The sequence below is a fragment of the Protobothrops mucrosquamatus genome, unplaced genomic scaffold, assembly GCF_001527695.2.
Source record: "Protobothrops mucrosquamatus isolate PMUCROS unplaced genomic scaffold, P.Mucros_1.0 scaffold605, whole genome shotgun sequence".
NCBI lineage: Eukaryota > Metazoa > Chordata > Lepidosauria > Squamata > Viperidae > Protobothrops > Protobothrops mucrosquamatus.
This window is the reverse complement of record NW_015386903.1, coordinates 606854-629049: the sequence shown is the minus strand read 5'-3', so window position 1 is coordinate 629049 and position 22196 is coordinate 606854. Positions and strand designations below refer to the sequence as shown.

The 22196-nt window shown below is 41.9% G+C and overlaps 2 protein-coding genes across 2 annotated transcripts in view; one reads left to right on the top strand and one right to left on the bottom strand.

Moving 5' to 3' along the window:
- The window catches only part of CTRL (chymotrypsin like), a 6639-nt gene extending 1336 nt beyond the window's left edge, over positions 1-5303 (top strand). Inside the window, exons 3-7 of the mRNA XM_029284449.1 lie at positions 1028-1107; positions 1937-2018; positions 2659-2839; positions 2970-3103; positions 5142-5303. Of these exons, the coding sequence (XP_029140282.1) occupies positions 1028-1107; positions 1937-2018; positions 2659-2839; positions 2970-3103; positions 5142-5303 (639 nt within the window). The remainder of the gene's footprint in view (positions 1-1027; positions 1108-1936; positions 2019-2658; positions 2840-2969; positions 3104-5141) is intronic.
- A 6062-nt stretch (positions 5304-11365) lies between these two features.
- Positions 11366-21118, bottom strand: PSKH1 (protein serine kinase H1). The gene is made up of 2 exons (XM_015817587.1): positions 20186-21118; positions 11366-11700 (listed from the first exon to the last, which is right to left on the bottom strand). Exons 1-2 carry the CDS (start codon positions 21104-21106, stop codon positions 11383-11385), a joined length of 1239 nt encoding a protein of 412 aa, XP_015673073.1. The 5' UTR covers positions 21107-21118; the 3' UTR covers positions 11366-11382.
- Between the last annotated feature and the right edge of the window lie 1078 nt (positions 21119-22196).

Sequence of the window (22196 nt, the reverse complement as noted above, 5' to 3'; positions counted from 1 at the left end):
AAGGGATACTCCATTGTTTTGGCCCCTTCCTTACATGGGTATTTTCCTCACAACAGTCCTTGAAGTGGGGAAAAAGACGCCGCAGGTCTACAAATCCCAGTTTAAACTCTGGATTGTTTCAGTAAGTCTGTCATTCGTAAAAATAGACAAGCAACTGAACAAGAGGCATAACAAAGTTATCCTTTTAAGACATAATATTAGTACATAGGTGAGCATAGGGTAGGGTAGACTTGAGGCTGCCCCAGAATAAATGATTAAAATTTTGTTGTTGTTAACAACAAAGTATTCCTACATTTTTTAAAAACATATGGAAGTCTCAGTTTTGCTGACCTTCAGAACATATGCAGGCACTTGTAGGCATCCTTCCCATATAAAAATCTTCACCAGAATTCCTGAAAATGATTTTTTTAAAATGTAAATGAACTGGGGTTTTTTTAAATCAAAGATAATAATAATAATAATAATAATAATAATAATAATAATAATAATAATAATAATAATAATAATAATAATAATAACAACAACAACAACAACAACGATAATAATAATAATAATAATAATAATAATATCATCTTTGATTTAAAAAAACCCCCAGTTCATTTACATTTTAAAAACCTTTCTCCGTTTTACAAACTTTAAAAAAAAATTAATTGATACTATTTGTATGCAACTTTTAGTACTGTACATTTATTTTGGATTCCTGCTAGAGTTGGATTTTTTTGAAGACAGATTTAGACAGGTTTATTTGCTGCTCCTATGCATCCGAAGTGAGAAGAATGCTCAAATTAAGTGCCAACAGGACCTGCTTTAGAATTCCTTCGTATCCATACTTGGGACTTGTTCAGGTTGGAAAAGGTGAACTGCAGATTGTTTTTTTCCTGTTCCGTTTAGTTCAGTCCTCAAAAAAATGAAAAGGGGAAGCAAGGAAGGAAAAATAAGGAACGTATTTTGCCCAACAGCCTGTTTTCTTGATGCATTTTAACCTTCGTGCATTCCAAATCTGTGCTATTTGAATTTTTTTTTCCAGACTAGCTCACGTGGCCATTTTTGTGGTGGTTCCCTGATAAATCAGAATTGGGTTGTTACTGCTGCTCACTGCAAAGTGAAGTAAGTAGATCCTTTCCCTGTTCTTGTTATATTGATCACGTCCTAGAGGCACCGCGTTTCATCCTTATTTGGAAAGTCCACAAGTCTAAAAGTTGCCAAAGTTGGACAGCCCTGCTCTAAGATTTTATCCCTCCCATAAAAGTGAAAGAGAATTCTAGCCGTGAAAGACCACTCCTTTGGCCTCTGTCCATCAAAAGGTCTTCTCTGATTTAATCATCTCTTTCTCCATCAATATCTCCAAACTATTCTATCCCTTTTCTGAATTACTGAATCAACAAAATGATCTGAGATTCAAGAGTTTGAATCTCAACAGAGGCTATCTATTAAGGATAGCCTATTTATTACGTATTTATGATTTAAGACCTATCACTTTGTTTTTTTATGTCTGAATACTGAGAACTTATGCACCAGAGATAAATTCCTTGTGTGTCCTATCACACTTGGCCAATATTCTATTCCTATTCTACTCTACTCTACTCTACTCTATTCTATTCTATTCTATTCTATTCTATTCTATTCTATTCTATTCTATTCTATTCTATTCTATTCTGTTCTGTTGTTCTGTTCTGTTCTGTTCTATTGTCCCCATTTTCATATTCTATTCTATTCTATTCTATTCTATTCTATTCTATTCTATTCTATTCTATTCTATTCTATTCTCTTTTGTTCTATTTTCTATCCTGTCCTATCCTATTATCTTTAGCCTACCTCTTCTTGCTCCAGCACACAGTATGTCTCAATGCTACATTCAGCTTAGCCGCATGTATGCATCAGAGCGAAAAAGGTCACAATAGCACGTTAGACATGGTTTGTGTTTTTATTTCTCTAGAGCGGGAACACATTTTGCTTACTTTGGACTGTATAACAGATACGATAATGCTGCGCCAGCCCAACGGCGATCCATAGTCAAGGTGAGAGGCTCATTTGGGACCATGTCCAAATGACCAAAGAGTGCATCATGCAAGGGAAAGCACATTGAGGTATCAGGGATAGAAGTGAGATCACGTGATCACCGTCTTTTTTGGGGGGGGTTCCTCCCTCCCAATCAGTTTCTAATCATATGTGGTTTGTAATGGAAACAATTTAAAATTATTTATTGATGCTCATCCCACAGAGCGATGCAACCCCATAGTGGTGGATGTCATGACAAACAGTTATGCTAAGCCATGGCTTGTTGGCCTAATTTGTTCACTATACATTAAGTTATAAAATCTGGTTTGCAAATTAGGGCGGTTGGCTTTGCTAAGTCTTATTTTCTTTCTCCTTATGACTTATTTTCTTTAAGAGATTCTAAACAAAGGAAAAGATAGCACTCCCACAATCTGTGATTTTAAATTAAGATCTGAAGGCGACATACAGACACCAGATATTTCCATTCAGAAATATCAGCAGTTGTCAGTCTTGCATAATCGTATTGCTGATACGATAATCTTGGTATTGGGATGGGAAAAGCTCTCCCGAGCCTACCAGGGAGTGATGGACGTCTAAGATCTTAAATCAAGCAGAGGCTAATCTTTTAAGGTTTCTCCCTCCACTCCTGCTGTTTTCCAGGTGATCACCAATCCTTCCTGGGACTCTTACAATATAAATAATGACATCACCCTCTTGAAGCTTTCTGCTCCAGTAGACCTGAATGCGTATGTGTCTCCAGTCTGTCTGCCTTCTCCCAATGAGGCCTTACCCGCAGGTTTAAAGTGCGCCACAACTGGTTGGGGACGGGACAGACTGTCTTGTAAGTGACCATTTGGAATCAGGCAGGCTGAGAAAAGCAAAGACACCAGCCTGCCTTCTTTAATTCAATCTGACAGTTCCAGCTGGTTGCTTCCTCCACACTGATTTCTTTCTTTCTTTCTTTCTGACAGCAAATGAACCTGCAACCATATTGCAGCAAGTCGCTCTTCCCCTGGTGTCGGCAAGTGAGTGCCAGCAAAAACACTCCAATACTATCACCAGTTCTATGATATGTGCTGGCGGAGCCGGTTCCACGTCCTGCCATGTAAGGTTCTCTGTAAAAAGCAGGGGGTTGGACTAGATCAGGGCTTTTCAACCAGTGGTACGGGGTACCACCTGTGGTACATTGGCACCTGGCAGGTGGTACGCGACCATCCTAGAAAAGTGGTAGCGGGGGAGGGGAATGAGCTGAACCGGTGGCAGCACCGCACAAGCCTGAGCGAGAGACGGCTGGAGCTGCAGGGCTGTCAGGGCTCAGCGGAAGCGCCAGGATCAGCGCCAGGCTCCAGCTGGAGCTCGGCTGAGCCCAGAAGAAGCGCCGATCAGCTGGAATGTTGCAGCATCTCCAGGGTCTTGAGATTTACATTCAGATGCTTGGCCACTGATTCATATTTATGATGGTCACAGTGTCCCAGGGTCATGTGAAGTGACCAAAACCTGCTGCAACCACCAGCAGACGGGGGGAAATAAAAACCAAACACCCCCCACCCCACCCCTGCTGCCAATCCTCAACAGAAATGCTCACAACAATGAAAACCTCGGACAGGAGGAAGAGCGCGGCCGGGTGCGCAGGCGTCTTGCTCGGCTGTGGCTTGGGGGGGGCACCTTTTTCAGTGCCATTGTAACTTTAAACAGTCACTAAGCGAACTGTTGTAAGTCGAGGACTACCTGTACTTTATCAAGTTTTTGACACCTTGCTAGGCGACTGGTGGTACTCAGATGTTGCCATATCCTAAAAGTGGTACAATGGATGAAAAGATTGAAAAGCCCTGGACTAGATGACCTCCAAGATCCCTTCCAACTTTATTATTACTACTACTACTACTATTATTATTTTATTATTATTGTTGTTATTGTTATTATTACTATTATATTACTATTATAAGCTTATCAGGGCAGCGTATTAAACTCTGAGAGGGAGGTTCTTGGTGTGCAGCCATGGATTTTATTTTGGCAAGGTAGAGAAATACACCCAGTAATACTCTTCAGATTTTCACTCCTTTGGCCCTGTTGGAAGAGGTCTTAAGAGTTCCACTCACTCAAAGAATACCAGAATGACAATCATGATCTAAAGATGAGGCCCTGAAGAGCTTCAAAGAGTTGTTGTTGTTTTTTAAGATCAAATTAATCTTCTTTGGGTTGAGGTCAACTCCTGGTGGCATCACGGACACGACTATGTCATTTTCTTGGCACTGCTGTCTTCTTCCAGGATGCTATTTCGGTTTTCCAGTCTAGCTGCAATCCTGGATTTCCCCAGAGGCCTCTTCTTCAAATACAAATTGGGCCGTCTATGAGAGATTCTCCATCATCCAGGTCATGTTTGTCCCAAAGGTGCTTTTTCAAAAGGCAACTGGACTTTCTTTGTTTTTTTTCTGGAAGACGTTTTGCTTCTCGTCCAAGAAACTTCGTTGGATGAAAATTAACCAGTGGAACCACCTGCCTCCAGGAGCGGTGAATGCTCCAACACTGGAAGTTTTTAAGAAGAAACTGGACAGCCATTTGAATAGCCATGGCTATTCAAGTTAGCAGGACTGGCCTAAGGGTTATTTTAATTTGGTTTTAAAATAATTTAAAAAAAAAAAATATTTCGAATTTTTGATCTTAGAATAATATTTCATTTTAATTAACATGTTAAATTTGGTATTTTTGTATTTATGTATTTGTTTTTCAATGGTTGTAAGCCGCCCTGAGTCCGCAGGGAGAAGGGCAGGGTAGAAATATAATTAATAAATAAAATAAATAAATAAATGGTATAGGGTTTCCTGCCTGAGCAGGGGGTTGGACTCGATGACCTTCAAGGTCCCTTCCAACTTTACTACTACTACTACTACTACTACTACTACTACTACTACTACTACTACTACTACTACTACTACTACTACTATTATTATTATTATTATTATTACTATTAAAGCAAAAACGTCTTCAAGGAAGTAACAAAGAAAGTCCAGTTGCCTTTTGAAAAAGCACCTTTGGCACAAATTGGGCTCCACGTGGGTTAGTTTTCCTGACCCCAGGCAGAAAAAAAAAAAAAGAGGTTTTTTTTTCTTAAAAGCATTTGCTTTTCTTTCCTGTCCTTTCAGGGTGATTCTGGTGGCCCTCTGGTGACCAAGAAGGGCTCAGCCTGGTATCTGATTGGGATCGTCTCCTGGGGAAGCCCCAGCTGTAACGTCCGGACTCCTGCCGTGTATACCCGAGTCTCCAAATTCCGCAACTGGATTGATCAAGTGGTAGCTAGAAACTGATGACGTCCCTGGGAGACACAAGACAAACGCTGTCACTGGGACTTCCTCGCAACGTAGGAAATATATCAACACACATTCTTGCAACTGAGATATGGAAGAGAAAAAAAAAACACATCGGTTTTCATTTCAAAGAAAAAAAAAAACTTCCTCCAGTGATCCTCTGTCATAATAAAAGGAAGCAGACTACAATAATCCTCGAGTTGCGATGACTGACTTAGCGGCCGCTCAAAGTTGTGACATAACCCCCTCCCTCAAATACGTACGACACAGTCCACTAAGTTGAGTTCAGAAGTGCACGTCCGCATCTGAAAAAGCCTGCCTTTTATTACAGCATGTATTACAACCACACACACACACACGCGTGCGCACAAACAAATCCTTCACCACTCTGTGAGGATCAACGTTTTACTGAATAAAAGGTTACAGTTCCAAATGAATACACAAAATAAATAATTCCATACACTAATTTCAACATTACAGGTTAACTGTCATGCATCAAATCACCCTCTAAAAAAAGTAGAGATTCCATCGTGTAAAATAAAAAATAAAAAAATCCCCAAAGGCACCAAAGACAAAAATCACAGATATGACGACTCGGGAGAAAAGTAGAGAAGGGAAGCCGCGCTGACCTATGAAAAAGAGGTAAGGGACGTTCCAGAAACAATTCTTTTTGACAAGGTTGATGTTATGGCAGTGAGGCGAAGTATCTGTAAAGTCAGACTAAGTTCATTTAATCCTGCCTCGCAGGATTTCCAGAGGAGACTGTAGTGCAGGGCTACTCAATCTTGTTAACTTTTAAGACCTGTGGATTTCAACTCCCAGAATTCCCCAGCCAGCCGTGCTGAGTTGAAGCCCACAAAGTTGCCAAGGTTAACACATCCCTGCCCTAGTGCCAAAAGTGACACATTCACAGCACACAGATATTGGCAGGAAAGCAGCAGGATATAACCGGGGGCTGCTGGAGTACAGAATATTTGGAAAGTACCCCCTCCCAACCCCAATCCTACTGATCTGAAAGGAATAATATCATTTTCCGTTGGGTTCCAGGCAGCCCTGAGGTTGCCTATCAAGCCTTAATTGGTGACAAAAACTCTTAATGGGTCTCAATGAAACCCCAGCACCGTACAGCTGCTAACACACTCTCTGTACCCAGAATTACAGGACACCCTCGACTTTAACAACCACAACTGTGACCTACATTTTCTGCGGTTAAAGGAGCCGTGCCCCATTTTACAATCTCTGTTGCCGCCGTTGTGAAGCAAATCATTGCAATGGTTCAGTGGGTCGTGAACGGAATCAGGCTTTCCCCACTGACTTTGCTTGTGGGAAAGTTGCAGAGGGTGAGATGACGACTACGGGATAACGCAACTATCGCGAATACATCCTGATTGCCAAGTGCCTGAATTTTGATCCCATCACCCTGAAGATTCTGCAACTGAAGTGTGAAAAAGCGTCCCAAGTCACCCTTTTCAGTGCCGTTCTAACTCTGAACTGTCACTAAACGAATGGTTGTTAAGCCGAGGACTACTTGTTAGTATCTTGGCCAGCTACTGTCTATCTAGCACAGGGGTGTCAAAGTACCGCAACGTCACGTGATGTGTCGTGGCTTTTTCCCCATTGCCGGAGCTGGGGTGGGCGTGCTTTCAGCATGACGCATCCAGCCCGTGGGCCGGCAGTTTGACACCCCTGATCTAGCACTTCAGTGCATCTATAAGACTGCCTCCCTAAGATACATGGTTTGGAAAAAAGGTGGCTTGCTGAACCGAGCGGAGAAAAATTAAAAGCAGGGCAGGCACCAGATTTTTCTTTCCAAGGGCGAATTTCACATTTTGCTTGTATTGTTTCTGCTTCCGTGACATCAGATGGGGCCCAAAGAGACAGCCAGCAGTCCAAAAAACGGCCACTCAGATTTGCAATGGTTTCCCCCCTCCTTGGAACAAAGGAGTCCCTTGTGTTACATCAAACTTCCCTTGACACACTGAGTTTCAAAAGCCATCTGTAACACAACACGGAGAGAAAGGGAACTAGTCTGGATTTACTAAGTGTGCATCATCAGCAAAGTGGTTCTTTGGACTATGACTCGCTGTAATTAAGTCCTGGGTTTCCAAAAGTAAATGACTAAGTGGTTTAAATAAGGCACTAAAGTGGCAAAAATGGCATTTATATCACTCTTGAGATAAAGGCAAGTTTTTGAAAGTATTGGCAAAGTTACAGGGGTGGATTTATGCAGCTGATCCCATTCCCAAATGCGTTTTCTTGAAGTTCTCCAGCTGCTGAATTCTGTTTACAAAGCCTCAGAAGAACACAAACTACTTCAATTCCATCTTCATCCCTGTATTTACCCATCCACTCACAACAATCCTGGTCATTTATGAGACGAACACTTAAAGGCCGACTTAGGCATTATGGCAGACGTAGAAAGCCTCCTTAAAACGATCTCCTGTCATATCCTCTCCACCAGTTGCAGGGAAATCCATGTTGGTGCACCACGTGTTAGTAAGCAGACGAAGACTGTGGTCCTCACCGGGAGAGGACTATCTTGCTGGCAATAATTTCACGAGAAGTGCCGCTCTGACTAACTTGTAAATTACTGTACAGTCCCAGTCACATTTCCAAATTCGATTTTTCTCCCACTGGAGAATAAAATCATTAAAAAGCCAGAAGTGTTAAAGCACTGCCTTGGGATTCAATGGAAATGTTGGGAAACGTTGGAATTTATGCTTCAAATGTTGGGAAATGTTGAAAACACGTGGCTCGTAGGAAAATGTTATAAAATTATTGGAATAGGATAAAGTGCAAGAATTCCTGATTAAAAAAAAAGACAGTTTAAAGGTAGACGACCCCTTGGCCTTCATAATTAGAGTGCCTGATAAAAGCTAAATATCCTGACATTGTGGAATACAGAGATGCTTGGCTCCAGACAGTCTTCTTTCAAATCGCTCTCCCAGAAAAAGATCTCATGTTTCTTCCTACTCGGCAGTAACACAATGACACTTCTTACTGTGGCTCTAGTCCAATGAGCCCTTAGAAGGTGACAGGAAGAGACTGGCATAAAGGACCCACTGATATTCAAATACAGGACTTAAAAAGAAAATATTTCTAGTGGCAAAATGTGGGCCAGAAGTGACTTCTGATCTATAGCATCTCCTCAGAGTCCCATTGTTAGCAAATCCGAGCGTAACCCTCACTTTGCATTCTTTCTCCAAGACACAAATGGATTTCAAACTAACACAGTGTCGCTAAGTTCCAGTATATTTACAATGCTTAGTTTTTCCAAGAGTGAGAAAAGGGAACTTGAGCAAGGACACCACCTAATCTCAAGATCAGGACAGTATTCAAGGGTTGTTATTGCGTACGTATGATAAATCAACTTAGCAGCTAAACACCAAAAGGAACTGCAACGGGAGAGGAAGAAGTGTGGATTAACAGTTATCCAGGATAAACATCATTTTTTCTTGTCTTAGGAATTGTGGCCTGCGTTTAAAAACAAAAATACCACTTTGTGAATGATTTGCTTATCATTATAACAGGCTTAGCAGGCTACAGTTAGCCATCCTTCGCGGGAATCTCTCGCCTCTATGCTTAGATAGCAATGATATCCATGGACAAGCAGGGGGTCAAATTGGCATCTTATCCAGAAGGAATGGAACAAAGAAGAGTTAAAAGAAATCTCTACCCCAGACCCAAGAATCTTCTGAAGAGTCAAATAAATACTGCAAAGGCCAACATCCATAGAAATGTTCAGTCATCCAGGTCATGGTTGTCCCAAAGGTGCTTTTTCAAGAGACAACTGGACTTTCTTTGAAAAAGAAGAAGCACCTTTGATGCAAACATCAATGTGAAATTTGGTATGGCCCAACAGCTAGCAAAATATGATTTACGGTATGCCAATTATGATAAACAATAATAGGATATGAAATCAAGCGTTAATAGACGTTTGCACTAATTGATCTGACAGGCAAAGAGTGTCCTGAACCACTAGATGGCACCCTGGCCTGACAAACCAATTCTACACAAGGTGTGCTTAGTAACAGGAGTAGAGATAAATCCAAAGTGTAATAATGCATTGCTCAAGTACATGTAAAAAATGAGCTGCAGGGACACCTCTAGAATCATCACTCACAGGAGTAAAAAGTATCTTTAGGCTCATAATGCTCATAAAATCCAGTGGCATTTAACTGCCCAACGTGATAAAATCCCTTGAATATCAAGACTGATGAAAATGCTAAACTTTACACCGCCAGTTAATGATCATTAAAGAAATCTGTGTTGGTTGCAAAACAGGAGCTGCCACAGGTTATAAAGGAGTTGGTTTCTTGATAAAAGGCACTTTTTAGCTGTCTTGGCCACAATTCCAATCTGGAAAAGGAGAGAAAAAGATCGAGAGGACAAAACGCTCAACTAAACGCCACTTGGGCTGACGTAGAGAATTAAAAGCATCTCGGGATGGTTATTTTCAAAGCTAGGTTCAACTACTAGGGAAACTCCAGATGGTCTTTTGCCAGCCTTTGCTTCACAAGGGGGTCTTCCTATGCTGCAGAATGAGGTCGCAGAATTAATTGGACCACTTCACCATGCAGGCAGGGGGTGCCACTCCAAATCCATTCCCACAGCCTGCAAACCTTTTTTGCTAATACAGATCTGGTGCCTCTGCTCCCTGATGTGCTAGCTTTGTACGTGCAGGTAGATGCACTGTCTACATGGAGCCATTAAAACCAGATTCTCCACGCCATTTGAAATGAAAGGATTGATGCTATTGTCAAAATTCCATTTGGCTGTATATCAGGCTTAAACAAGGATAGAAGAATTCAACTTCCCTCCAAGTTGGTTAATGATTTTGAAGATACATTTTGATAAATGTGCAAATCTTCTTGTTATAATCATTTGCATTGCTTCACCTGACTTTATTTAAAACATGGCTACGGTAGGATTACTGGTTTTGGTTTTGGACTCTTTGTTTGCAACTGTAGAATTTTTTTAAAAAAATGGGTTAATCCTTTGGGGTCTGTGCAGTGTAGAATATTTGTGGATCTCATTAAACTATGTAAGTTAACGAGTCTAAGTTGTATTCTCTGCACATTCTATAGGCAGGCCTAACAGTCAAACTTCGACCACAACGTTTGATGAGAGTTTTCTACTGCTCATTCTGTCACTGTAACAGGACATCTACTGGTACCATATGATGTTGGAAGACAAAAGTTGTTAAGGTTCTTGCAGTCTCTGGGAATGTGGAATGCTGATCCAGATCCTGCAGCTTTGGCTGACTTGGAATGATAAGAAGAATTATAACAATTCATCCCAATGTTAAGTGAAAAAAACACACCCCAAAATGAAGATCAAAGCAATGCCACAAATACATAAGAGGCAAGAAGGAAGAACAAAGCTCATCCCAAGCCATTTCCAGCTAAATGTTGGCCCAGATCTAGAGAACATCCCGCCCCCCCCCCAAACTTTAAATGTTACTAGAATCTCTAAAAAAAAAAAGTTTAGCACAGTCCAAGAGGTCGCACTGGTAAAGAAAATTGATTATCCCTTTGTGCACTCCTGGAAGTGCCTCGAGCTCCAGGTGATTCCAGATCTTAAGTGTGTGAGCCTAGTGTGTATTCCTATATGCATCTATGCAGAAGTCAGCCCCATTAATTTAATCAAGCTTATTTCCAGGTAAGTGGGCAGAGGATCGCCTTCTAACTCTCTCAACCATCAGACACTGTGCCAACAACAATGGACTTTTGGCATTAAATAAGCAGTGGCAGCAAGGGTTTCAAACTGAGTAAGGATTCTCCCTTCCATGGGTTTCCAGTATTTCAGACCATCAGATCAGGACTTGACCCCGGAAGGTCAAAAACAGACATTCCTCATTTCCCACCATGGCAGAGGTACTGTACGGACCCTGCCCAGGTACGGCATTTTCTCAAAGGCGCCAATGTCCCAAGATATCCATTTCTTTCAAAACAGAAAGACAGACCCAAAGACTGAGCTTTCAGAGAAGAAATAAGGCAGCTGGAGCACTGGGTGGGCACCCTGCGGAACGCGCCCCAAGGACGAAAAGAAGGAAGCGAAATAGTCTCTTGTTGAGCTGTCAGCCATTGTACTGTTGCTGATACCGCAAATTCAGTTCTCGCAGTTCCCTCTCCCGCACCCGGCGAGACTTGTTGGATTTGGTGGAACGGCTGGAGCGGGTGGACTGAGCTGATTTGGTGCTTTGGCAACGAGACGACGCCCTCTTGAGGAGGTTCTGAGAGATGGAGCGGTGCAGGTTCTTCATGGAAGACGAGGCCGCCATGCTTACCACCCAGGGATGCTTTAAGGCTTGAAGTGCTGTCATCCGGTCGCCGGGATCCACCGTGAGCAGGCGGTCAATGAAATCTTTACCAAGATTGGACACGCTGGGCCAGGGCTGAAAATTAAGGAGAAACAAAGGGACAGGGAAAACATTAATTGTGGTTAGAATGTGGCAATGGAGGCTAACTCTGCCCACAGCCTGGCATTCGATCCGGACGAGGCTCAAGATGGACTCAGCCTTCCCTCCTTCCAAAATCGGTAAAAGGAGGACCCAGATTGTTGGGGGCAATGTGCTGACTCTGTAAACCACCCAGAGAGTGCTGTATATATGAAGCACTATGAAGCAGTATATAAATCTAAGTGCTATTGCTATTAAAATTGGCAATAAGCAAGCCAACTTGTTTTTCTTTAAATATGGAGTTTTCTCCTTGGCGCTTGCAAGCACCATGTCATTTTCTCTCCCTGAGAATTCCTTTGTCTATGGACTTCCAACTATGACTTACGTTGGATTTTCCCTAACCAAGTGATTCCCGGGGACGACCATTGCAAACTGTTGCTCCAGAAGTTGAGTAAAACAGGGGTCCCCAACCCCTGGTTTGGGGACCGGTACTGGGCCGCAGCATGCCAGCAACCGGCCCACACAAACAAGCAAAGTCCCATCCACGGGATGCAGGCAGCACACAAAACCACGTCCCCGCCCCCCGCCCCCCCCGGTCTGCGGAAAAACCTCTCTCCACGGAACCGGTCCCTAGTGCCCAAAAGGTTGGAGATCTCTGGAGTAAAACATCAGTAGAGACTGAGAATGGGTTTCTGGTTAGAGTGTAGTATTAATGGATATTCAATAACCCCTGAGATTAGATAAAAAAAATCTGTTTAATATCTCTCGTGGTCTCTCAGTGCTCCTTCCAGACATAGAATTGACCGTCTAATTAGACGGATACACAATTTATACTACTGGAGCTTAGCACAAATTCATTTCCAACAGCAGCAATGCCAAGAGGAAAAGGAGTACAAAGTACCCACACGGCTCCTGCAATTTCACATTTGCACAGAACCCCTGGTGAAACATAACTCTTACCTATCATTTGATTAACTACGTTATTATTATGGGCATCACGATAATATCCAAAATAAGAATTTGTTTCATCTTCAAGAATTTGGTATTGCCTTCTCTCTACAAAACAATTCCCTATTCAGGAGTAAATAAACAGTTATACCTCTCTTCTTGATCTAGATTTTGTACCTAAATAGAACAAAACAAAAATCGGACCATGTTTGCAGTTAGGTATTCGGTGAGATCACATACTGCTAGAATGTTAAATTTAAAAATGCTAATTATCATCACCCAGTGTTAATGTTTTAATGTTATTTTAACAATTTAACCAACCAGTATTATTTGAACCAAAATGTGAAGCAACTCCTGAGTAGGGAACTGAGACAGGTAGCAATAAATTATCCCCTTCAATCTGACAAGCGAGTCAGCATTACCGGCTCAGTTAAGGGGCGCTAAACAGGAACAAATTCTCAAACAACAAAGAATTGGATTTCTTATCCTTTCAATTACTTTGCCACCCTCTGAAATGGTAAGCAGAGAGCACTAGTAATTAGAAATCTCTTCTAGTCAGCAAACACAAATTAGTTTATTGATCTGTTTATCTTGCTGGAGGCTTCACCTGCTGTACAGTATGTATCTTTGGCTTAATTTAATTAAGCTACCCTTCTGAAGAAAAGGGAAAAAATATATAAGCCCTATTAAGGTTAGAAGTGAAATGAGCTTACTAGCTTCTTTGCCTGCTGCCCATTAAAATGACCAGTTTCATTTTCTAGGATGAAATGAGAGGAACATGGCAAGCTGGCCACAGGATCTCAATCTCATGAGCTTAATATTACTTCTTTGTATTTTTTTTTTTTTTAGTATTTGCTCAAGGAGAGCTACATTAGATGCAATGTTAAAACACGCCTTTGAACTTATTCTTATGCTACCACTTAAATTTCAAGCAAGGGAAAAAGATGATTCGCATGCAACAACTTCATGGATAGGTAAGTGGGTGGGCGCATTTCCCCATCTGAATCCTAAACCAAAACAGACCCCACATAATAATGTTGCTTGAATATCACGGCTTAATAAGATGGCTTAGGTCACACCACATGAGGCCAAGACAATGGTTCGGTTCCAAAAGCAGAACAACAAGTTATTCAATGTCAACTTATCCTTGCCTGACTAGGTATAGCATGGCGCCTAGTCAACCATGCAAGGCTTACATCCATTTTAGTCTGGAGCGGGGGAAACCCATAGGAAAAAATGTGCTACAGCATGCCTGGCCGAGGAATTCTGGGAGTTGAAGTCCACAAGTCATAAAAGGGCCAAGTTTGAAGACCCCTGATCTACAGTATAATACGAAATAGAGTAATACCACTTTACAATGCCTTGGTAAGGCCACACTTGGAATACTGCATCCAGTTTTGGTCACCGCGATGTAAAAAAGATGCTGAGACTCTAGAAAGAGTACAGAGAAGAGCAACAAAGATGATTAGGGGACTGGAGGCTAAAGCATATAAGGAAAGGCTGCTGGAATTGGGTATGTCTAGTTTAATGAAGAGAAGGACGAGGGGGGACATGATAGCAGTCTTCCAGTATCTCAGGGGCTGCCCCAAAGAAGAGGGAGTCAAGTTATTCTCCAAAGTGCCTGAGGGCAGGACAAGAAGTAACGGGTGGAAACTAATCTAGGAGAGAAGCAACCTAGAACTAAGGAGAAACTTCCTGACAGTTAGAACAATTAACCAGTGGAACAACCTGCCTCCAGAAGCGGTGAATGCTCCAACACTGGAGGTTTTTAAAGAAGAGACTGGACAGCCATTTGTCCGAAATGGTATAGGGTTTCCTGCCTGAGCAGGGGGTTGGACTAGATGACCTCCAAGGTCCCTTCCAACTTTACTATTATTATTATTATTATTAAGAGCTTCAAAAAATCGCCATTCTATTTCAGTTTGTATGACTGGACAGCTCAAGGAGTCCCAAGTATTAGGATCAGGCTCAGGGGAAACACAGGCTTAAATATATTGACTGAAACAAGCAAAATTCTTGTTCTGCACACCAGAGAAAAGAAATAGGTACTACTAAGTAACAGAGTGCCGGGGAAATGGTCGCAGTCAGCAAAAGACTTAGCAAGCTAAACAGTGAGAAATTGTATAATATACTGCCTGGGACATTTGGAAGCTCTAGCTGATATTTACAGTAGCTTACCAGGCACTATCTTCTAATGAGTCTTGTGTCCATTTTGTCCAGCTCACCTTTAACAATGCATATCGTTGACAATAAATAAATGATCGTGCTGTAGAGTAGCCTTATTATATGTCCAAAAGTGTCACAACCGTGTTAAGAAACAATCCATAGCACAAGTCGCTTGGCAAAAATCATCCAGAATGCTTCTTTCATATTTGCCACCCTTATGGATCTGTACTTTGGCCACCTAATGAGAAGGAAGGACTCCCTGGAGAAGAGCCTAATGCTGGGAAAGACTGAGGCCAATAGAAGAAGGGGACGACAGAGAATGAGGTGGCTGGATGGAGTCACTGAAGCAGTAGGCGTGAACTTAAATGGACTCCAGAAGATGGTAGAGGACAGGAAGGCCTGGAGGAACATTGTCCATGGGGTCGCGATGGGTCGGACCTGACTTCGCAACTAACAACAACAACCCCATGGATCTGTGAATATTTTAACAGCCAAACAAACCAAAATGAAATTTTCACGGAGGCTTCTCCAACTGTATGTATTTAAAGGGGGGAAAAGATTAGGGTATTTATTTTCCTTGTGAAAGAGTTTCAAATTGGGGGGCCAATCTTATTTCTGCGGGGATGATGGGAGCTACCATAAAGGAGGGCCTTCTTCTTGGTCCCACTAAAGGTACTTCCTTAGGGGAGGGGGACCCATGGCCCTCCTTGACATTTCTACAACTAAATACATTCATTTTAAGACCCGATAATCTAGCTACTTCACTTTCTTGGTAACCATCTTTTGACAGAGCTAATCATCCATTTTCCACACAATGAAATAAGGTGCACATGTTTTCCACCTGGAATGTTTTGAAAACTCCTTTTCTCTTTCCCAGGAACTGAGAAGATAATAACTTGGATCAGTAAATAGAACTTTATATGTTACTTATATGTAAGGGTGTAGGTCTATACAGACTTTATACAAATGAAAAAAATAATAATACTGGAAACAAATGCCACAAAATATTCCAAAAATCCTAAAATCTGAACGGAAACCACAATATTCTCATCAGCTAAAATTCCAGAAAACATAAAATGCAAAATATCACATTGTGCAAAAATAAAAGCTGAAAGCTGCAAGAACTACGTAGCTAGTACTACGTTGAAAAAAACAAACAAACTGTGGACAATATCAGATGGGGAGACCAAATTTGAACATCCATTTGGGATTGTATAAGGACTTCTGTGTTGGCCAGGGGGTTGGTCTAGAAGACCTCCAAGGTCCCTTCCAGTGTTGTGATTCTATGTTACATACATTTTAAGAGACAATGGGTCGACCCTTTGAGATAATGAGGTTTAGGAAATAGGAAATGCTAGAAGTCTTGGATTGTGGATGACGGAATCCTGAAAGCCTGTCTGCTTCAATTTATACCTTACACAATCCAGGTAGAGTTGGGTTTTTTCACACTTTCCACTTTCTCAGAATTCAAATATCTTTTCTATAATGGCTGGGTACTCTCTTCTTCCTTGTCTGAGTCAAATCTGCATTCTACCACACTACTATGTTACAAAAATTAAGTCGAGAAATAATAAACTTTCTTGACAACATCCTGTCTGCGACTACCTTTCCAGTGACATCAACCTGAAATCTAAGCAGTTGAAAGCAAAATAAATTAGTTTTATTGCTGGGATTAATCCCAGTTAAACAATTTCTGTTCTCACGGTCAACACGGAGTGGGCAAAATTCAAGTCCACAAAAGTTTTTAGCCCAAATACAGCCTTCTCCATCCTCATAGGAACATCTTACATACAATCTTCTGATTAACTACGGCCGAGGTTGCAGGCAAATAGGCCTGCGGCCATTTCAACTTTGAAGGACCACAAACACGGTACGAATCTGTACTTTCTGTCCAGTGCATCAGATCTGCAATCAGATCAGCACAAAAGGGAGCAGACTCTATGTACGTTAGTTTGTGAGATGGACAGCTGCATTAAAGGTAGGGGGAAAGGAAAAGAAAGCTTCGGAGTGCGCATTTGTCAGGATGACCTCAGGGATGGAAGCATCTTATTTCAAGCTCCATTCATTACTTCTCTTTTTTTTAAAAAAAAAAATGAAATAAAAAGGCAGAACACTCTGCCTTTTTAACAGAGTCCCTTGAGATCGCATGAAGCCTCACCATCACCGGCTCAAGCTCTTTGCCAGGGATGCAAAAACACATTCCTTGGTAAATGGATTTCTTTTCTTCGAAGAAATGGTGGAACCGCTCTCAAGGCCCTCTTAAGAGTAGAATATTGTAGTCTCCGCTCCAGTCAAGACTTTCATGGATTTGTTACTTCATTCTTGCATGCACTTGAAAATTGAGCCCTCAGCCTAGGTATCTGTAACGCTAATGAGGGGCGGAAACCAAAGGCCCTCCAACTCCTGTGGGACTCTCCAACCTCCCTCACACTGACTGCTTATTAATAGGAACTGGAAACTAACCATACCTATAAAGCAGGGGTCTTCAAGCTTGGCAACTTTAAGACTTGTAGACTTCAACTCCCAGAATTCCTCAGCCAGCCAGTCCATAAGTCTTAAAGTAGCCAGGTTTGGAGACCCCGGCTATAAAGTCATTGTTTCTCATTCCAGAATTAAAAGTATCTTCCAGGGGAAGAGCCAATGTAGTAAAGCAGTCTGATTAGAATAGGTAAGGGCCCAGATTTCACCCCATTCTCAGTCATGAAACCTCAATGACTGAATTTGGACTAGTAACAAATAGAGTTGTTGCTGTTAATGCAAAATATCCATCACTCCCTGTGATGTGGCCCCATGTATAAATTAGTCAAAAATACAGGAAGGTAATTTGGGGATAAGTCTATATTGAGTTTTTATTATAGGATACATCAAACCATTTGATTTCTCATCTGGAATCAGCAGACACACCAGAAAGAGCTTTTCTGCTGTGTATTCCAAAAACATTTTTTTTTCCTATGGTAAAACAAAGCCTTCTGCTTATTTAAAGAAGCTCTGATAAAGCAAAGAAGCTGCAGGGTGCAGGGAAAAACACAATTAGTTCCTAACAGATAAATTGAGCTGATCCTACTCTGATAAGCGCTATAAGGCAGGAAGCTTAATATCGTCAGAAGTGTTTGTAGTGTCTCTCCAAGCTGCATTAAATTTCCCTCCGTGGTCATCGGCTATATATCATCCAGGAGCCAAAGAATAATAATTAGAGCAGTTGAAGTCAGCAGAACCTGAATGAGTTATTAGAGTACCGTGGCCATTGATCGCTTAATAGCCTCTTGAAAATAGATCCTCGCTTCAAGAATGGAACCACACTAGGAAGACTCCTGCTGTCGCACTGGCAGGCAGCAACTGCAAGACAGACAGTCCTCGACTTAAAACAGTTCACTTCGTGACCGTTCGAAGTTACAACGGCACCGAAAAAGGGACTTGTGACCATTTTCACCTGCATGACTGTTGCAGACTCTCCACGGTCATGTGATCAAAATTCAGATGCTTGGCAACCGACTCATATTTATGACGGTGGCAGTGCCCTGGGGTCACGTGATTCCCCTTTTGTGACCTTCGGACAAGCAAAGTCAATGGGGACGCCAGATTCATTTCACAACCGTGTTGCTGACTTAACAACTGCAGTGATTCACTTGACAACTGTGGCAAGAAAGTTCATAAAACGGGGCAAAAATTCGCTGTCTTGCTTAGCAACACAAATGTTCGGGTCAATTGTGCTTGTAAGTCGAGGACTGCCTGTAGCTGGTGTCAGATTTTTCTTGTCAAATCTACCCTTCAATTTTTATTTCGCTGTCAACAGTCTCAGCAATTTTAGTTACAAATTTGAGCCCAGTCTCATTTTGGGAAAAGGCACTGGTTTGGAACGAGTGGAAAAGGAGAAAGATCCCTGCTGTTGAAATACTTCTTTGATACAAGAGCTAAACCTCTTGAATTTTTTTCTCACAAGAAGTGCATAGGAGTTAACTCTGCAATGCAAAAGAGGGATGATGCTGGGAACAAGCAAACAATAATCCTTTAAAAGAAATTAAACATTACACCAGATTGTACCGTAGCACTAAATCAGAATTTTGCAAAGTCTACAGACATTTCTTTGAAAATATGGGAGAACACTAGGGGTGGATATTTATCTTTGTGCACGCTAAGAGGAAGACTCTTAATAAATTGTGTTTATCTTTCTTCCATTCTTGGCTGATCATTAAACAGGAATCATGTTTTGCCAATTGCTAAAGAAAGTTACCAACAAATCCTTTTGTTTTAAGTCACGTTTTGATTTAGAAACAAGAATGTGGACAGCTAAATTAAGTTGTACATAATTCTTCTTCTGAAGAGCAGGAAGAGAAAGAAATAAGAGTGCAGAAATCCGAGGCTTCACTTAGGTTTGCAAAGAGTCATTGCACCAAAATTTAATTTTTTTGTTATTACGTGCAAATACAGTTAGGGAGAAAAGTCAGCTCTTGAATCTAAGAGAGATAAACTCAATAATCAAATAGTTTTGGCAAGACACTGTAGCTTTGTATTTTTGATATACATTTGATGGAATTCTGATTTAAGCCTCATCAGAGGAATTTAAAAGTCAATGTATTTTAATTTGAGTTACCATACTCAATAGGAAGCTGGAGATCATCTATAAAAGATGTTTGCATGACATAACGTAGCAAAACATACATAAAACAACTGATCAAATGAAATATCAAGCAATTTGACCTACAGCACACCTGAAAGGTATCTCCCACAGGCGAAATTTCAAGAAGATTAAGAAATACTACGTATTTGTGTATCACTGTATTTTGATTAAGTATTAAGAACATTACAGCTGCGTAGCGCTACAAGTTATTTCTTCCATTACTATTTTGGAGCTATCACAATGCAGCCTCTTGGGCCATCTCAACCATTCCCTGGCAACAGGCATATTTCTAGAAGAGACCCACTTGTCAGAGCAAAGCCATTCAGAAAAAGCAGATTATCCCCTTTGAGAAGTGATTCAAATATTGAAGACGTCGCTGCAATAACATTATAGAGACAGCACTATTCCTTTATCTCCTTTAATTAAATTTGACACTGGAAGAAGTGCCTTTGCTCTCTATCAGTGGGGATGGAAAGATTCCCCTTGTTGCGATTGTGGTGTTGATATACAAACTATTAAACATATTGTGCAAGATTGCCCAGGTCATGCGTTCTCCGGTTCCCTAGAAGATATGCATGAAGCAACGCCAGAGGCACTTGCTTGAATAGCTGAATTGGACATCCAGTTAGGTGGTCATTGCCAGACCCCCGAAGTAGTTTTATTTAAAATTACGTGGATTGTGTATATATGTTTACTTTCCTTCTGGCATGTTCTCATCATACACATCATCATCATCAACTCTTTACTCACCTCCCCCGAGTAACTGTATTTTCCTTTGAGAATTTGCCGATACAAGCGGGTGCGATTATCATCCTCAAAAGGCATCGTCCCACTTAGTAGGATGTACGAGATCACCCCAAGCGCCCACATGTCCACAGAGTTAGTGTAAGGCTTCCTGATCAAGATCTCTGGGGCAATGTACTCTGGGGTCCCACAGGTGGTCTTCATTAAGCAGTCATCTCCTTTCTTCCGAGCACTCGCTAGCCCGAAATCTGTGATCATGATCTTAGAGTCCATACCCGGGTGGTAATACAGCAAGTTCTCTGGCTTCAAGTCTCTATGAGTTATGCCCAACGTATGCAAGTATTTAACCCCATCCAACACCATCTGTAGCACTCGGGTGGCATCTCTCTCCGTGAAAGAGCCTTTCGCAATGATACGGTCGAACAATTCGCCTCCTGTGGCCAGCTCCATCACCATGTAGACACGCTCCTGAGTCTCAAAAACTTCGATGAGCTGGATGATGTTGGTGTGCCGCACTCGGCGTAGCACACACAGCTCCGATTCGCATACTTCTCTCCCCTCGCGGTATTTGGTCTCTATCAGCTTGATCGCATAAGGCTGCTTGGTAGCTTTATGCTCCACTCGTACCACGCGACTAAAGCTACCTCGGCCAATCAGAGCTTTGATGTCATACTTGGCTGTCACTCTGGGATCAAATTTGGCACGGTACTTGGCCACTCTGCTCTTACGGGGCTCCTGCTGTTCCACATACGGATTGGTGTGACACGGAGGGGAAGGAATAGCAGACTTGATGGCATCGCCATCACCTTTGATGAAAAGTTTATATATGTCAGTTTTATAACCAGTGTAGGGCTCGACCTTTTTAACAAGATCCAAATGGACATCCTTGGGAGGCTCGGGAAGTACTTTACTGGTCCCACAGCCCATCACTAAATGGTACTAGTCCTCCACCAAAATGGTCTCCCGGGATAGCACCACAGCAACCATGTCTGGAACAACTCCAACCATTGCAACATCCCAAGAAGCTGAAGAGAAAGAAAGAACAATCAGTGTTTTGTGGCTCTAGCTAAAGCTCCCTCATTTAGGCTTAATTCAAACATCAGGAACTTTTTAGAAGTATCAAAAATGCTGTAGCTAAAAAAATATCCAGTTTCTATGGCTAGAAAGCATCAGGGCTTCAGCGTTGATACAGGGAGTCCTTGACTTACGACCACCAAGGGTGTCATACACAAGGACAGGCCTGACTTCGCAACATCTCAAAAATTAATTTAAAAAAAGAGACCAGAGCTTAACAATGAGAAACATGGTTCATCCACAAATTCAATTCAGAGTTACCCCAAATCAATGTTTCTCAACTTCGGCAACTTGAAATGTGTGGACTTCAACTCCCAGAATTCCCCAGCCAGCAATAATAAAAAAAGCTTTGGTAACAAGTTATGTATTTATTATTTAAATTTATTATTTAAATTTCTACCCCGCCCTTCTCCTAGCGGACTCAGGACTCAGTTATATAGTTAAAGGGTTTGTAAAGTTTAAAAGACCGTGCTAGATGAAGGGAAGAGGGGGAGAGAGGGGGGGGTCTATCTGGGACAGATTCCTATTACCCAAATATAGGAATTTCTATATAGGATAGAATATATTACCAAAATATAGGATTTCTGTATCTAAAAAAAAGAGCTAATTCTAGACGTTTTTTCCCGGCAGGGATCCACCGCCTCCCTTTACTGATATTTCCCATCCTGCCTGCTGAAGTATCTCATTTCCAGACGGGTTGGGAGAACATGCCAGCTGGGAATGATGGGTACTGGAGTCTCAAGACACGGATCGGGGGCAACCCGCTGTCAGAATGCGGGCGCTGTATTTCCCAGACCGCCGCCTTGCGTGGAAAAAAAAACTCTGCCCGGGGGACGAGGCAGCCTGAGGGAGCCCCCAGACTCGCCAGGCGCGCTGCCAGGCGGCGGCCACGGAAAACGGGCCTGGCACGCGGACCGAGTAGAAAACAAGCGCAGGCCCGGGA

What these genes read in the sequence shown, in the direction of transcription:
- PSKH1 (XM_015817587.1), bottom strand. Translation starts at nt 21,106, where the DNA reads ATGGGCTGTGGGACCAGTAAAGTACTTCCCGAGCCTCCCAAGGATGTC. An exon ending in AATACAGTTACTCGGGGGAG is followed by an intron (nt 11,701 to 20,185) that starts GTGAGTAAAGAG and finishes CTTAATTTTCAG; the next exon opens with CCCTGGCCCAGCGTGTCCAA.